Source organism: Coffea eugenioides, chromosome 1 (assembly GCF_003713205.1).
Source record: "Coffea eugenioides isolate CCC68of chromosome 1, Ceug_1.0, whole genome shotgun sequence".
Lineage (NCBI taxonomy): Eukaryota > Viridiplantae > Streptophyta > Magnoliopsida > Gentianales > Rubiaceae > Coffea > Coffea eugenioides.
Window position 1 is genome coordinate 51,614,080 of NC_040035.1, and position 18,118 is coordinate 51,632,197.

An 18,118-nucleotide genomic window follows, 5' to 3' on the forward strand; every position below is an offset into this window, starting at 1 on the left:
ATTATAGTAATTATATTAAAAAAATTAAGGAGTAATAAGTGAATTTAGATAGACTAAATCCAAATTAAACTCAAAACCCGGATATATTGCGAGTTAAGGATAACTTTCACATATACTAGCGTCGCACGGGATGTTATAAAAGTCCGACTCCGATAGCGATTGACAGCTTCACCTTTTTCGACCAACATCTCCGAGTTGATCGTATAGCTTGCGGACATTTTGCTAGTACAAAAGTAATGATTCAGCAGCACGACCAGCATGTACTATCATTGCAGTCCGCTCCAACAACAGAGATTACTATAAAGGAGCAAACGATATATGCCTCTGTCCATGTATAATTCGACTGTTAATCATCTCGGTTGTGAGGACACTAATTGAGGGAACACCAAGGATAAAATTTTGAGGCGGGGAGCAGAAAAATGGAGACACACATGACACTTTTTCATGGAGAGAACTGGGAAAGTATCGTTGTCTACGTACTCCATTTGCTTGCGGTGTTTGCGATGTCAATCCTAGTTGAATGGCTATCTCATACGCGACTTATAAACTCAGACAAGAACAACAACGTTGTTGCTGGGCTGATGCAGAGTGGACTGTATAGCATCCGGATAGCTTTGGCCTACTTGGTGATGCTCAAGGTCATGTCATTCGATGCAGGAGTATTTGTGGCGGCTGTTGGCGGATACTCTCTTGGTTTCTTGATTTTTGGCAGCCTAGTGTTTGATGAATCGGGCACGGCACCATATCACAAGCCCGCTGATCTTCCTCCCCTCAACTGCTAAATTATCCGGAGAACGCGAGATTCCATCCCATTTCTAGGCTTCTAGCTTAATTAGATAAAAATGGGCTCTGTTCATTTGTCTCCTAGCAATTGTATAGTGATGCTAAGCGAAATTTTCATGTGCACAAGTTATTTGTCGTCCAAAATAACGCGTTCGGTAATGCTGGTATTGATCTTGTAGATTGGTTTCTTTCTGAAAATGATCCTGTAGTTTAGTTTTCTTTTAACACCTGAGAAGATGAGACTCTTTTAACACCTGATATTAGTGCTTAATTATTTGACAGGATAGTAGTATTTATTTAGTGGTACCTCACTGAAATATGTGAGAACTAACATCACTAGTAAAAGGCAAAAGCAATATGTTTCCTTGTCCATGAAAGCCTTGAGAAACATGAGGGAGTGCACAGGTGGTAGGAGGAAGAAGGAAGGAGAAATGGAAAAGGGGGGAAGGAAGTCACTGGTGGGTAGGCTACGAGCTGTCGCTAATCTCGGTTCAACCATCGCCGCATTGTCAAAAACAAATAAAATAAAATAAAAAGAAGGGATAATTTCTGAAACCTCCCTTGAGGTTTCTAGTAATTACAGAGAGCGCCTCTCAAGTTTTAAAAATTATAACTATCTCCCTTACTTTCAAGGTTTACGTAACAATATAGATTCAATAACCTATAATTTTTTACCAATATGGTGCCGGTAAAGTAGTAGTTTTTTTTCCCTTTTTGCCATTACCAATCCAGCCAGCGCCACCTTTTTCTTTTACAAAAACAAAAATTGCATTTCGATTTGAATAATATACTCTTTCATCTACAAAGACTCTCTCTCTCTTTTCTTTCTTTCTTTCTTCCTTTTTACCCCAGTGACCAATAGCATTTGATTAGAGAAGGAGGAACCTATCGTTCGTGTCAATAAAATTGTCCAAGAAGTCAAAAGGAGGAACCTCTTATTTAATTTGGATAGTCGTAGTCATTTTTTTTATCATTTATTTTTATTTAATTTTACTATTATTAATTGTAATTGTGTCGACAAGGGAATATATGAACGAAAACGCACAGAGGAAAGGCAAGGCCATTGACTCGATTCACGCCTTGGATCCAGTCCACTTAGGTGAGATTCACGCTGATTTTTAGTTCGTTTTAGGGTTTTCATCTGATTTTTTGTTTTTCATTAGCTTAGACTATTAAAACCTATAAATGAGCATATTTGTATTAATTCTGTTTATCAATTGTTAATCAAAAATTCCAATTGTTGCGAGTTTTCTTATATTTTTTTTAAGGGTTGATCTTGAATCACTTTAAGGGTTTTCTTGTGGAGAAGCATTTGTACGTGTAACCCCTTTCCTGTTAATTCGCTTCTGCGACTGTGTCAATATTTCTTGATTGAAGAATTGATGGCAATCCCTATTATATTTGGGGATAATTTAGAAAAGCTCTACGAAGACTCATGACAAGGCACTTAGCACCCTTATTGTATGGAATACTATACTTACCTTCCTTGTTACTATAAAATGACCATATTAGCCCTAATTTAAGACTCTCAAACTTACATAACAATTTAGAGGGCCTAAGAAAATAAAAGAAAAACAAAACCAAACACAAGTCACATTCTCTTCAAGCATTTTTCTTTCTTTTTTTTTTTTATTTGTGCTTTGTAATAATAATGTCCCTTAATGTACTTCAAGCCACCCTTGCATAAAATTCTTTTTTGATTAATGAAAAAGTTAACTCTTGCTCTGAAAGAAGAAAAAAGTATGTGTCAGTACTTTCCTTAGTTATTTTAAATTATGTTTTTTTTCGTCCCTTAATTTTGCTTGTTAGTTGGTAGTTCGTGATTATTGCAGTAGCAACAAAGCAAGGAGTACTGGTGTTGTGTGTTGTTAGTGACGGACTTAAACAAAAGGCATTTTAAAGTATAAATTGGGTATTCTTGTTTAAAATTGCTGCTATTTATGATTAGGGATGGCAACGGGGCGGGGGACCCCTCCCCCATCCCCCGCCCCGCTACCTACAAACTCCCCCCGCCCCGCTTCCCCTGCGGGTGCCCCCGCGGGGTTAATAAAATTTTTCTCGCTAGGTTAATTAAATTTTATTATAGTTACATTTTAATAAATAATCAAGTACTAAAATATCAACACATCATCAAATTATTATTCATTTTAATTTTACAATTGAAACTCATAAAAACAATCAAACAAAAATTATTTGAATACAATCCAACATGATGAAATAAATACAATTAAAATAGTTAAGTTTTCACTTTTGTTACAAATACAATCACTAATTCATTATTGTGTTTGTGCTTTTTTTTTTCAGAAAAAGTGTTATTCTATTAAGTGTAATTAGAAATTTAGTATAAATGTATTAGTAAATTTAGTATAACTAATTAATAAATTCTATTAGTAGACATCTCTAATTATTCGTATAATTGATAATATTGATAATATTAATTATATTACATACACTAATATACATTATATAATACATCTAACTAATAATATCATTATCATAAGTTTATAACTAATTAAATTACATATTATATATAATTATATATTTTTTTTTTGCGGGTGGCGGGGCGGGGGTATACTCCCCCGCCCCCGCCCCGTTTCTAAACGGGGGGAAAAAATACCCCCCGCCCCAACCCCCTCCCTGAGAGCCCCCCGCGGGACGGTTGCCCGCGGGCACCCGCCCCCATTGCCATCCCTATTTATGATGTCTTGTTATCCAGACAACAAAAAATAGGGGAGATATCTATGATTTCAAAACATAAGGGGTGCTGAGTGAAATTGTCATAAACCTCAACGGAGATTTCTGAAACTATCCCTTAATGTGTACAGTAGGTAGTTGATATTTCTTGCTTGAAGAGTTATGGCAATTCCTGTTATGGTACGAGAATTTCCGGACGGAGATTACTAAAATACTACGATATTAGCTAAATTAGTATATTCCCATATGCATATTGATCGAAAATCAAGAAAAACGTAATTTTAGATTCAGCATGAGAAATGAAGTACTAATTAATAGCACCAATGATCTCATAAAAAGCAAATATTCCAGCTTGTTACTTGTTACTCCTTAATGCTAAAGAACCACTTATTTAGGCTACATCAATAAGAAACAGGACTATTAGCTTGTCACCCTGCAAGTAATTTTGGAACTTAAGAAAAAGAATTGAAATTGGATATTTAGATTTGATGGACAGAAGAAGAGACTTTGCGCCTCCTCGATACTTTTCAAAAAGAAAATCAGAATAACCAATTTGTGTGTGAGAATATGTCATTTTATTATCTTCTGTATGGGTTCTGCAGTCTAAAGCAAGGATAATGAACGCATTTGAGAATTACACATACCAATATAGGAAAATTGTATTTTTATTTAGACTTTCAAGAAATCCCATCTGCAATCGGTTTTTTTTTTTTTAAATAAATAGTAAGAAGTAATTTATCACCGTACGTCTAGACCCCAGACGCCAACCCTATCTATTTATGGTACATATTCCAAATCGTTTGGCTGTACGATAGAAACGAAAAATGTCCTGCCCAGCTCCGTCTTTTGTACTACAATAATTTTACGAACGTTGTACTACAAAATTCTCAAGAGTACCGTAACAACCTACTACTATTGCTAACAAACTATTTTAAGTGGAAAATTGAGGCCAGACAGTTCTGTTTCGGCGAAGTAGAAAAGAAAAGAAGAAAAACACTCGAATGATGGCCGGAATGAACGATAGTAGCCATATGCATGGGATGGGAGCTATGAACAACGGCACCGGAGGAGGGATGTCGATGATGCCCCATCGGCATATGATGATGCACATGACTTTCTTCTGGGGCAAAAATGCTGAGATCCTCTTTTCGGGCTGGCCGGGACACGACAATTTGGGCATGTACGTCTTAGCCCTTGTGATTGTTTTCGTTCTTACTGTGGTGGTTGAGTGGCTCTCCGCCTGCAAATTCATCAAAGAAAGTTCTAACAACGTCGCCGCCGGGCTGGTTCAGACTCTGATGTACGGAATCAGGATTGGGCTGGCTTATATGGTGATGTTGGCAGTGATGAGTTTTAATGCAGGGGTGTTTCTTGTGGCTGTTGCCGGTCACGCTTTAGGGTTTTTCTTTTTCGGGAGCAGGGCATTTAATCCGTCATCCGGGACTGGCAAGACATCCGATCTTCCTCCCTTGAGTTGCTGAGGATTTCATGTTTTCGGAAGGATGAGACGAGTGAGTGTGTGTGTGTGTTTTTTCAAGAATAATTATTGTAATCTTAAAATTAATGATATGATAATTACAGTAGCAGTCATATTTTGAACTCTGAATTATTTTTTTTTTAAAGTCAAATTTGTTTTGAAGTTAATCGCACGTCACGTTTGTAGGAATACAATACTGATTGCAATCCAATTCCATTTTCTAGATAAACCAATTGAGTATTGAAATATGGTTCAAAATTGGCCTCATTTTCTAGATATATAATGTGCAAGTAGTTACTCCATAAAACAATACAAAAAAGGTCCAAATTAAATAGCTATACAGAAAGGGTCACTTAGCACAACGGAATGGAATTTAATCCATGATTACTAAGAGTTATGCCAATAATAGCACTAGTAGCATTACTTGATTTATTTAGATGAGCCGTGTGAATGAATGTCCGATTGTTTTTTTTTTTTTTGTCAATCGTTATTTTTATTTATAGTATGCTACATTATTCTAATCTAAGGGAGAGATCCAGCTGGATCTAGGGAACCGATGGGGATTGAATCACCACCGCACCGGACAGGTGCACTAATTTCCGATTGTTGTCCACACAAAAATTCATACAACCTCTGCTCTCTCTACTCGAGACCCAAACGCTATGATAAAACTCTCCAACAAACCAAACCATCGGTAAGAGATTCAACAAATAATAATCGCGTGCACATGAAGGTAATACTCATGAAAGACGCATGAATCTCTGCCTTGCTTGCTTATTGAGATTTCCTATATTTTCAAGCATCGACAATTCCTAAACAAATGCCACTAAAAGTTCTGTGTGTAACATTTTCATCACGTAACACTCTGTTTGGATTAGCTATTTTTTGGGATATTTTTAAAAAGAATTATTGTAACGGAGTTTTTATAGTATATTTTTGGATATTTTTAGAAAATATTTAGAAATATTTAAGAGTAGTAGAGTTTTTAAAATATATTTTGAAATTTTTTAAAATATTTTAAAAAATTTAGACTACTTTTGAGAGTATATTTTAGAGTATTTTTTAAAAAATTTTATAATATTTAAAAAACTGAACAATCCCAACAGAGAGCATACTAACTAAAGATCCGACTAAGTTTATTTTTTTGAAAAAATAAGGTCAGGTAGATACTTGCGGCAGTAATATCAAAAGCGGGTCCAGATCCGACAATTCACCGCGGATCAAACTTACCTTAGCCATTTTGGGCACACTGCAGGCAAAAAGCCCACATCCCAAGACACAAAGCCCAGATTTTGTCCAAGATTTGCTGTCACGATTGCTAGGCGTACACTCCAATGTCTTTCCATTTGTGTATCTTTGATGCTAGCCCACAAAAAGCTAACGTCATTCCGACTAATTTGATATTCAGCAGTTGTCCAAAATCATGCTTAAAAATTTGGTTGACAAAAAAGAACTAGAAAAAACAAAAAGATTCGGTGATAATTTTTTGTGCTGAGACAACTTGAATACGCTTTCCTTTTCCATGATATAAAAGTCAACTACCCTTTCATATAATATAATTGTAGGGTGATTAGTGTGACAAGCAAATTCGCTTATATTCATCTTCAAATCTTGAAACACAAAATCTTGCTCGGGATGCTTTCATTTTCTCCCCATTATAAAGAGACTCACGTGCGTTCGTGCATGATGTAATCTTTTGCCTTTTTTTTTTTTAATCAATCGTTTTACTTATCTATCCTATACTTACTTTTATTTCTACTTGAACATATTTTAGGAAAGGACCCAACTGATCTGCTGGGGTATTGATGGGGATTGAACCACCATCGCACCATACGAGTGCACTACGCACTCGTACGAGCTTAGAAGAAGTCGTTTAAAATGACAAGTCATATATAGTGGCAAGTGATGGGAGTTAAGATTTTAACCTTTAACCATACAAATCAGCCTGTTGCTTGCTTGTGCAGAATATGTACTACAGCATTTTTCTCCCCCCAAATCAGTTTGTTGAATGACCATGATTAGCAGAAATTGGAGCAATAGAGTGCTGAACTACCAACACTCAAAACAAATCTTCTGTGCTTCAACTTTAATTAACGTCAGGATACATACTACAAGGTATAAATCCATCTAGGACACGTGCTTTTAGGGGATCGTCACTGTTGAAAATTTCAATTTTCAACGCGGAGTAAAATTTAAACTTGACCCGCCAATGAAATAAAAAATAAGAATCGTGACGTGCTTAAAGGAAATAACATTCAGGAGTCATTTGCGATTCCTAGGCCTCGTTTTAAAGTAACAACAATTAAAACTTCCTTCGTGTTTAATGTTACTTTATTAAACTTCAACTGAGAAAACAATAAAAAAAACCCTAAAAAATAATGGAAAAAAAAAACACTCTACAAAGGAAACATGAATTGCAGGGAACTTGGACCTCTGCAAGAAGAATCACTAGGGATGACAAAAAGGTAATACATAGCATGACGAGTGTTAGATCCCACGTTAAATGATTGATACAGGTTATCCAATAAAAGTCGCTTTAAGGCGGTGCCATGTATATTATTTCACCGGTGGGAAATCAAGTCCAAATGTGATGGATCAGTGCATCAATCTTGAAAGAAGACTAGGAAAATTGAAAACTCCTTTCGGCATAATTTAACTACAGTGGATTCATAATTAGGGGTGTTCATATTTAAACAATAAATAAATAATTGGCTGATCCAATCTAGATCGGATTTCGAATATCGATAAAATGGAATTCAAAAAAATCAAAATATAATGTTCAATAAAACGATTCGAGAATAGACGTTAAAAGTACATTATCAAATTACCGATTACCTGCCGAATTATCAAAAAATTTTATAATATAATGTTATATATATATATATATTACTAAATATAAGAGTAACTCTTAATCGTATTACTAAATACTAATTAGCTTACTTAACTATATAACTCTATTTGAAAGTCAAATTTTGATGAAAATTGACATGATAGAGTTTAGTTTGACAAATAAATTTCAAATTCTTGTTTACTTCAATTTTGTTTAAGAATTAAGACTACGAGCTAGGACTTTGGATTATGAACCTTTTTTTTTTTTTTTTGCATGTCATGTTTGTTCGAGTTAAGTTGATTGAATATTGTTGAAAAAAAATATAGGATATTACCTAGTTGTAATAAATTCTTAAGAAAATTTAACTAACTGTTGACATTTCGAATTTCGAATATTCCCGAATCACCAGTTCTCTGATCTAAATTATCAAACTAAAGTTTGGATGATAAATATTAAAAAATTGATTTCCAAATTACCAAAATGTTTTCTTTAGCGTATTCCCCCGATTACCAAACACCCCTAATCATAGTGTAGTCGGACAATTCATTCGTTTGACTTTTGTACTGCGATCATGTCTAGAAGCAATTCTGCTTTTAAAAATGAGAAAGCTGATAACATAATATATTTCTGGCCTTTTTGTATTTGAACAAAAAATAAAGGAAAACATCAAAGGCGATAGATAATTTGCTGATGATTTGACGTTATGTTTTTTCCTTTTTTGACCAACACGATACATTACTTGGTTGCTAGAGGTCTGAAAATTCGTCAGCTCAAATTTCACACAGTACGAAAATGGTGCATTTCGATGGTATGTATGTATTTTATACGCCTGATATACATATTGTTCCACAAAGAAATCATGCTTGATACTAATTGATATCCCGTTGGACCAGTGAGGAAAGTTGCCTCATACAAAACCAAGTTCAATTCTTCTGAAAAGATTCCTCCTTGTTTCGACTCTTATACTGATACTAATGCACAAGCATTACGACTTTTATGCATGTTACAGAGAGAGAAATGTCTCTGTCTCTCACATCTGTTCCTGCTCCAGCTAGCGCAGGATCAGAAAGATGGAATAGTGACGTAGATGGAATATTTATTGAGATCATTTCGGCGGTGGTTGGCCGGCCCATGTAGGCCATCCCGGCCGACTTCACTGCCGCACACTTCTATTATTCCATTTCCGCACCATCATGACGGAGGAGTACTTTGGATGCAACTAGATAGGGGCGCTGTCTACGCCCTCCACAGGTAGATGGGGGCATTGCAACGCTAATAATCTCTCTATCCATTATCATTATGTGGAGAGTGAGGAGTGGAGGCTTTGGGTGCTATTGCTGCTGGCACGACCACCACTCGATGAGTTGATTTTGACGTTTGCAGCCGTATACGTTCCAAGAATCAAGTGGGTATGTATGTATAATATCGAACGGTCAAAAAGTGCTTTCGTAGTTCCTCTGTCGGCTACAATTCCTCATGAATGAGCGCTTTCACACGGAACTACTAGTCCCATTCGTCAACGCAGTCCATATGAAAGATTTACCGTAAGATCTTTCTTTCTCCCAGGTCTAAGGATTGAAAATGTGCTATGTACTGTTACTAGTAGTGTGTATATATATATACATACATGTTGTTGAAAAGCGTTTTACATCTACACGCTTGTATTCGAATCGGGTGTTTTATTACAAATCACAAGTTTCATATCAGCTGCAGTATGATTACTATGAATTATGATTCAGAATTTCTTTATCAACCGACATCTACTACTTCAAAAATGCCTATGGAGATGGATTTCTGCTTAACTAAGCAAGAACCAAGTAGATAGGATTTCTATTCCGCTTCCACCCAATTCCCTATCATCCACCACATAAATAAAATATGAAAGGGTTACACAATCGACTACAAATATCTTTGTCCAGAACAGTTGGGGAAAAAAAAAAAAAAGCAGCAGAATGAAAAAAAAAAAGGAAAATAAGTTGATGCAAGGGATCAACATAATAATAACGTAGTGAACCAACCATAGTAGTTTCTCTTTCTGAATATTCACGGGACCATCTTCCTATAGCATAAGGACAGCTAGTTCTTTTTTACACAGGAATTCAACAAAGAGTCACCCTCCTATCCAATCACATTACTGCGCTTAGCCAGCAAACCTACAGACGCACTCCCATCTCAATTATTCGTTTCTATAATACAAACAAATATATTATTGATTCCTTATTATTCCGTCAACCAATTTTGACAATCCCGCCCGGCATCCACCACCTTTTAGCAGAGGGCAAGTGCTGAAAGCGACACAGTTTTCAGCTCAATAGCTAATACTACTACTACTGCTACTCGTATTATTAAGGCGTCCTGCAGATTCTTGGTATATCATTTATTTAAACCAAGAAAGTCCAAACCCTTTCTTTTATTTTATTTGCAATAACTTATTTTGTCTTCATCAACAATCTCTTGACACCTTCCAGCCCGCCCAAGACGCAGGTGTGGGACGATCATCATTTAATACGTCCACTCTTGAGGTAACTGCACATCCTCCTGTAGGTGGTTGGTTTCGGCCTCTGCCTCTGCCTCTGCCGCTGCCGGCCGAGCCTGGAATTCTGCATGTTCCTTTCGCTGTGAAAGCAAACCATTTATTCTTGCCAATACCTCTGTAAAACAAATCCAGGCCACCAAAAAAAATTTTAAAAAAAGGAAAAGAAGAATTGCATCCTCAGTCTCCCTCCCGTACCGTACTAGGCTATTAATCTGTTTTTAGAATCGGCTCAGACATATACTAGTAGATGTTGCTTTGCCAGCAAACAAAACCAACTAACTCAGCCAGCTTAAATTTAATCAGGGAGGTTGCGTAGAAAGGTGGATGAGTGGGATGGGAAAGTACCATTTTGCCAAGGGAGATTAGCAGTAGCAGAGGAGGCAGCATTTGAGGGTGACAGCGCACCCACCGTGTTAAAGTGCTGTTGCAGCGCCTGTAGCACCCTCGCCGGTATTAGAACCGTCGAGCAACCTGATACGTCCATAGAATTAGAAGGCAACCACCCAAAAAAAAAAAAAGAAAAGAAAAAGAGAGTCAAATTACTTGCGAATTATTCATTGCTCCTACAGTCCAGTCTTTTTACACTAGGATTAGTTTGCTAGTAGATACATGTATATTTTTTTGCCTTTAATTAAGAGCCCAGTTGCGAATTCACTCAAGGAAACATGGCAAAATCTCAATCAGCAACAGAAGTTCCTAAATAGCAGCGACATTGGCACGACAATGGTCCATAAAACTGGCATCCATCTGCTATAAAACCGCCAAGAACCAAATAGGGGAGGTGGATCATGGATCCCATTTGGCATATTAAATTATATTCTTGCCCCTCTGTTTCTCAATCGTAAATAGGATTTCAACGAAAAAAAAGATGATAAGAGCAGAGTATTGGGGCCGGAGGGAGTTTGAGTGGTCAGCATTGATTCCATCTTTAGACACGTATCTCGCAGAGACACTTGAATGGAGGAACCCAAAATTAACGACTCGAGTGGATGAGTGGATCCCGCGCCAGCCAGCCAGCCAGCCACAGAAAGATTCTGGGGCCAAGCCTCCTATCCTATGCATGTGTGCTGCCCATTTTGCATATTCCGGAATCCATTCCTCTACCTCTCTTATTATTTAGTATTAACTTAAGTGTGAAAATTACAGCTCAGTTTTGATGGGAATGGAATCTCACCCTCCCCCAAGGACTCCTAATTACGTACGGGGGGTCCATCACTTGCTGCGTTCAGTCACAACCAAACAATTGCCGGATCCAAAACTTCTTAGTACTACTAGTTTCTTTATATTGTCCAACAGATTCCGCATCCATCCTTCCACCCACCCTTACACACCCAACCACCCTTCAACAACGTAGTATTAGTAAGTATTAAACTAATTTCTAGAGTTTTAACTCGAAATTGATTAGTGAGTTTTTTAATAATATTATCGGCAAACAAGGTTTTACATTTCTAGAATCACTCCAACAACTGAATAAATGATATTTTAAATATAGTGCTCTTGTGGGAGGAAAGAAGTGCAGTAAAGAAGTACTTATATTCAAAAGGTGAAAAGAAAAAAAGGGGTTTGTTTTTTTTTTCCTTTTCTGTAATTTTAAGTTTTAATTACTGCAATGGGAAAAACCACAAACGGCAAAATACCATCTTGATTCAGGCATCTAGACAAGTTCCCACATCTAGTGGTAATTTGTATTATGAACTAGATAGTGATTCTTTTTCTTTTTTTATTATTTCTGTAGAAAAAAAATTAAAGTATTTTTTTTTTATAAAAAAAAAGAAAGAAAGAAAGAAGAACAAAAGAGATTGTAAAAGCGTGAAGAAGTCACTGGTGAGTGAGTAGGCAGTTACCGGATTTTCTTTTGGGTTCGGGTGTGCTGTAAGTTGCACTCGGCAAGAAAACACCTGTGCCAGAAGACCCGTTTCGTTCGGATCCTCCAAGAAAAATTGCCCTCATACCCGATCCAGCTGCTGGTGGCGCAGGGAATAGAGGAACACTAGGCTTTTTGGTATGGCCGTATCTCTTTGCCTTGCCTTTGTTCTGCATGCTCTGTTGTTCCTTGTGCTGAAGTAGCTGCTGCTGAGTTGATTCAGTCGCCTTAGCTCGTCTTCCCCCATACGAACCTTGTTTTCTCATTTGTGGCTGATTTTTCAACTGATAAATCTGCCATTAAAAAAAAGGTAGTAATTAAGTTGCCTTTAATTAGTCATCGGTTGGATAGTAATTAATTCAAAATTTGGTACCACCTAACACAGAGTAAGTAATACTACTACTACTTGAATTCCTTACTTGGACTGGTGGGAACTGTTCATCAGTTGAATCGTCGTCTGGGTGAATCCCTGTATTCAGGTTCTTAGCACTTGCAGGGTCTGAAGTGGGATTCTCAGATTTGTTCACGAATCCCTGACTGTTGTAGTAACAAACAGAGCCGGACTTCAACTTGGACCAGTCAGCAGCTGTACTTGTATGATCAATTGCCTTCGGTATCTATTCAAAACCAAGAAAAAAAAAGGGACATTAATTTAGATATGCATCCAAAAACTTTTGATACTAGAATATATTCACCAAAGAAACCAAAAAGTACCTCAGGGTTTTCGGGGACGTAATTGAAAACTGAACTTTCATGATCTTGATTGTTATTATTATTATTATTATGATTGTCGTCGTCGTCGTCATCATCATCCTGGAGCATGTACTCTGCCATCTGACGAGTCAACTCAGAAATGAACAATTCCTGATCATCTTCTTCACTTTCATTACTCTCGGACGTCGACCCCAACTCCGAACTAATCGGGGAGCTAAATTCCGACCAAGACGAGCACGCTGATCCACTAAAACTGAAATTTGATTCCAAACTACGCAACCCTTTTGGTGAAACCATGATACCACCACTATTATTATTGCTGCTGCTGTTGCTGTAATCTTCGGAGGAAACATCATGGTCTTCTTGGTGGAATAATTCAGATGGAAGCAAACGAGTTTCTCTCTCGTCGGAAGCCATAAAACGAAGCCAGCAGCATACGATTACCTTTAGCTGATCGTAGCACTAGACTTTGTAGTAGTACTAGTAAAGTTCAACAGTGAAAGAACGGTAGGGACTTGGTGCAGAGTTGTTGATGATGTTGTAGTAGTAGTAGTAGTAGTGGGAGAAACTGATAGAAATGAGAATTGAGATGCAGTTAATGAATAAGTAATTGAGAGGTGGTGGGGCTTTGATAAATTAAGATTCCTTCCGAAATCACTCGTATTTTTTTGACGGTTTGGCAAGCATTTAAAGGGAGTTTGGGGCAGGTAATCGGGTTTGGAAAACCTCCACATATTTGGTCAGGAGTTCAGTTGGGGTTTAGTAGTTGGATCGTACATTTGTCTACCCACGCAATCCACCTGCCATTTGTTGGAGGCAGGGATTTTTGTTAGGGATAATTTCATAAACCTCTGCGAAGTTATCTGATAATCTTATTGAGCTCCCTTAAAATTTTAAAAATTACATTTTATCACCTCTGATTTGATGCGTTTGGTAACCAAACCTTAAATTTTGTCAACATTCTAAACGAATATCCCAAAATACTCTCACCTTGTATAGTTCAATTACTTTCTAAAGCAGTACTAATATAAAATTTTAGTACAATATAAGAAAAGATTGTCAAGTTTTCAGTACCAAATTTGTTGTTTAATAAGCAATTATAACAATAACTCTATCATTATGATTCAATGGTGCTTTATTGGTAATGCATGTTTTTTCTAAATCGGAGAAGAAAGTGTCATCACTACACTTTTAGGGTTTGTGAATTTTTGGATTGGTAAAATTATCATAATTTGATAGTAGTTTTGGATCCTTTTTATTTTATTTTATTGAGTTAGTGTTGCTTGTGATACAATGATTATAAAACCCACTCTTTGCATATGCACACCCAACAAGAGAGTTTTATTAAAATGGTAAGATTAATATTGTCATATTAGGTGGACAAGAGAGGTAAGTGTAATTTTTAAAATTTTAAGGGAGCTTAGTGAAATTATAAAAAATTTTAGGAGGGGTTCTGAAATTATTTCTTTTTGTGACGTCAACAATACCATGGTTTTGTAGTTGGGGTTGCTTTACAATACTATGGTTTTATAGTTGGGGTTGCTTTAACTTATTTCACCGGTTCACCTGCATGGTTGACTTAGCATGTTAGGTTTGGGGATAGGCCACCATACTTAACCTCTAAGTCTGATCCGAATTCTGTGAAGCCCTGTGTATGAACACGAGATTATTTAAAATAATGGTCGTAGTATTTTTTGTAATGTCATGTACGTGTAATAAAATAATAATTAAAAAAATAAAAAATTATATTCAAAATTGTATTTGTGATACGAGTAAATAATGACAATCCAAACACTCTCTTGACAAACCAAATACGATTTGGTTGTCTTTTGCCTTTTGGGTTGGGGAGATCAACCATACTACCACCATAGCTGTCTGTATCCAATGTAGAAGCAATACAAACAAGTTTAACTAATGCTTCCACATGGACAGCCGAAAGAGTCCGGTCGGTCGAATGTATTTACTTTGCAATTAGCATGTTCCCAGGAGCGGCAAAAAAACAGATTATTCGTTGTCTTTTTTGGGATCTTTAACCCAAGGACGAACAGGAAGTCTAGTGATTAAGGAAAGTTATATGCTTTCACGCGCAGTTGAGTTGAGGAGCGGCCTTACCGGATGCTTGAGAAATCCGATAAGAGTAGCATCACTCTGTCCTTGCTCTTAGTTGTTCTGAATTTTACAAAATCTAATTATAAAAACTATTTGTAGAGTATAATCAAAATAAGTAAAAACTACTCTTTAAGTGATCATATATTTTAATTTTTTATTAAAAAATATCTAATCAGAATACAAAATCAATCGAAAATACCATAAAAACCGTGACCCTGTTTGGCAAGTGAGTTGTTTAGGTGTTTGTCTAAAACTTTATTGTAACTTACTGTAGAAGTTTTTTAAAAAATTTTTGAAGTGTGTTTTTTTTTTTTTGAATATTTTTAAGTGTATGATTTAAAAATTTTGAAAAGTTTTTTGAGGTTACTGTAGCTAAAGTTTTTAAAAAACTTGTGACAGACAAACTTGACAAAAAACTTATCTGCCAAACAAGGCCGATTTCGTTATCCAAAATCAGAATTTATAATCAGTTAAAATAATCAATCGAACAACAAGCCCTGAAGCACCAACACTACTAACTTCAATAGATAATCAAAACCTTTGGTTTGTTTGTTGCACTTCACAGTAATCTCATTTCATCGTTTCTTGTTTTAATAACCTGCCGCATCTAATCTAATTAACTGCTTTTTTTTAATCGAAGTCTGATTTTGGTTCTTAGGCATTAAAGTCGACAGAAATGAATCCACAGTCAAATGCTTTGAATTTCTTTTATTGGGGAAGAAATATACTGGTCCTTGCCAACGTGCTTGATTAGCGCATGCATTTGGAGTCCGGATCAACAGCTTTCTGTTTCTATGGTAACGGTTGAGCCCCCTAAGGAAAAAAATAACTGAAAAACAGTTCTACTAGTTAGAGTGGTTAACTCATAAGATCTTCACACTGACTTTTAAAAGATATATATATTTTTTGGCATTGGTGTTCTAAGTAAGTTCACAAACAAAAGGACTAAATAAATGATTATGTATTTTTGGCACAATTTTACCGATAATGGCAGGGATTAGAAGAACACAGAAGATAAAATTTTACTTTAACATTTTGCAATAAATAAGAAAGTCGCCTGGAAAAGGCCGACGCACTCAAAATTCATACCTATTAAACTCTTAAAAATATGGATTTGTCGATTAAACACTTGATAAGGATGAGCCCACTGACCAGTGTACCCAGCTTGATGCGGCTGCCGCCATTATGGTGGGCGTCGAGCCCCTTTCCATCTAGTTAGTTTCAATCTTAAAAAACAAGGATATATATATATATATATATACACACACACATACATATACACACACAAAGGTGGTAAACAATCAGTGTGCTAAAAATTAAAGAATGTCCCAAAATCTAGCTCAATTGGTAAAATAACATTAACCTTGTTCGGGCAGTAATTTTTTAAAGAAAAATTTCTATATTTTCCGTGATCACATTTTAACCACACATATATCAAATCGTTACAGTAATTTTTCTAAAAAAAATCAGAAAAATGCACTCACAACAAGGATTGAATAATTTGACTGCTTAGCTGAATTGTGATGAGTTAAGTGGCACGATTACTAACCAAGTTGATTTGATAAATATCCATAACAAACGGTTAACCAAGTGATGTCAATGGCGAGTTATTGGTGCCACATCATGATCGGATGAAAATGAACGCCACTAGTCACTGCCGATGCTAAACCGCATTTTGTATGGAGAGCTTTTGAGGGATGTAGACTTGGGTGTGGTGTCCCCCATCTTCACCTTGAATTGAACTGCTCCATCAAAGTACCATGTGAGTACGTGACAGCCACACGCAACTTGTTTAGACTATCTGGGATATTTTTTCAGGACAACGCGAAGCATAGGATGGATGCGTCTGCCCGACTTCCATTCTGAGCCCAAGGGTCAAGGAGATTAGCTAACTAACAAGTAGGTACTTGTGTTTGTCATCCTGAATTTTAAGAAAATTGTTTAAGAGCTGAATTTAGTACTTCCATTCATTCTGCTTTGTGCATGTTATGCTTTTTCTTTTTTCCTTTTTTTTCAAATTTTAAGTCTGACGGTAATAAGAACTCTACTCTTGGCTGCTAGACCAACCCAGTGATTAATCATTAGTAAGTCTGTTCACTTGCTAAAAAAACATGGATATAGTGAATATAGTTCTTCTTCGATGGATGGATCTGCTCTCCGTTTCCTACAATGCACATTTGGATGCATGGCATGCGTCGTTATTTACTAGAAAGAGACGTGATCATTTTAAATGTGATTAATCCTGTTTATTATTAATAAATGATGACACACGCAATGTATTCATATGTGTATTGCTTGCGAGAAATGAGAACAAAATTTGCTGAGAGAAGCAAGTCCATTCATTTGTTAACATAACAGAATCTTTGACTGGCTCAACTAGATCTTGAGTCGATCGGTGCTGTTCAAGGATCGGGACATCGTATCATCGCTTGATACACGAAATAGCAGACGACGTTTGTATGTTGTACCTAAGTACCGTAAATAGACTGCCGTGTGTGGACAAATTCTTCTAGTGATCCTGTTAAAACAGAGCTAAAAACCTCCCTGCATAATTTGATTTAAAGTACAGCTTCTTGTAGCATAAGGCCTTGTTTGGATTGCGATTTTTCGTCGAAAAATTACGTCATTTTCCGTGATCACATTTCCCTATTACCTTTTTTCCTCACATACATCAAATCGCTACAATAATTTTTCCATGAAAAATGCAATCCAAACACAACCTAACATCGCTTCTATGGTAAAACTAACACAACCATGCAAATAAGCAAGTATGCTTTTATACCCAGAAAAGAAATAAAAGTAGGGAAAGAAAAAAACGAAAAGATTAGTCATACGTCATTAGGATCAAGAGAGTGAGAGACGTCCCTTATCATGTTCGATCATTCTCATCTTAGAACCACGAATAACTAATAAATTACACAGATGACAAAGCAACAAGTCGTTGTAGTATAGTGGTGAGTATACCCGCCTGTCACGCGGGTGACCCGGGTTCGATCCCCGGCAACGGCGCTTTTGGCTTTCAGTTTTTTCCCTTTCTGAACTGCGAGACCAAGTTCTTTCCCTCTCTTTTCAGTTTTGTTAGCTTGCTCAATCGACAGACAGACCAAATTC

At 36.5% G+C, this 18,118-nt stretch overlaps 3 protein-coding genes and 1 non-coding gene across 4 annotated transcripts; 3 read left to right on the plus strand and 1 right to left on the minus strand.

Moving 5' to 3' along the window:
- Positions 1-419: 419 nt before the first annotated feature.
- On the plus strand, positions 420-782 carry LOC113774559 (copper transporter 1-like). The gene has a single exon (XM_027319105.1). The coding sequence runs from the start codon at positions 420-422 to the stop codon at positions 780-782; it is 363 nt and encodes a 120-aa protein (XP_027174906.1).
- A 3,621-nt stretch (positions 783-4,403) lies between these two features.
- LOC113783451 (copper transporter 1-like) lies at positions 4,404-5,049 on the plus strand. The gene has a single exon (XM_027329593.1). It carries the CDS (start codon positions 4,479-4,481, stop codon positions 4,956-4,958), a length of 480 nt encoding a protein of 159 aa, XP_027185394.1. The 5' UTR covers positions 4,404-4,478; the 3' UTR covers positions 4,959-5,049.
- A 4,735-nt stretch (positions 5,050-9,784) lies between these two features.
- On the minus strand, positions 9,785-13,617 carry LOC113783560 (uncharacterized protein DDB_G0283357). The gene is made up of 5 exons (XM_027329732.1): positions 12,899-13,617; positions 12,604-12,801; positions 12,165-12,477; positions 10,666-10,791; positions 9,785-10,435 (listed from the first exon to the last, which is right to left on the minus strand). Exons 1-5 carry the CDS (start codon positions 13,313-13,315, stop codon positions 10,287-10,289), a joined length of 1,203 nt encoding a protein of 400 aa, XP_027185533.1. The 5' UTR covers positions 13,316-13,617; the 3' UTR covers positions 9,785-10,286.
- A 4,327-nt stretch (positions 13,618-17,944) lies between these two features.
- On the plus strand, positions 17,945-18,016 carry TRNAD-GUC. The gene has a single exon. It is a non-coding gene; the product is annotated as a tRNA-Asp (tRNA).
- Positions 18,017-18,118: the final 102 nt, after the last annotated feature.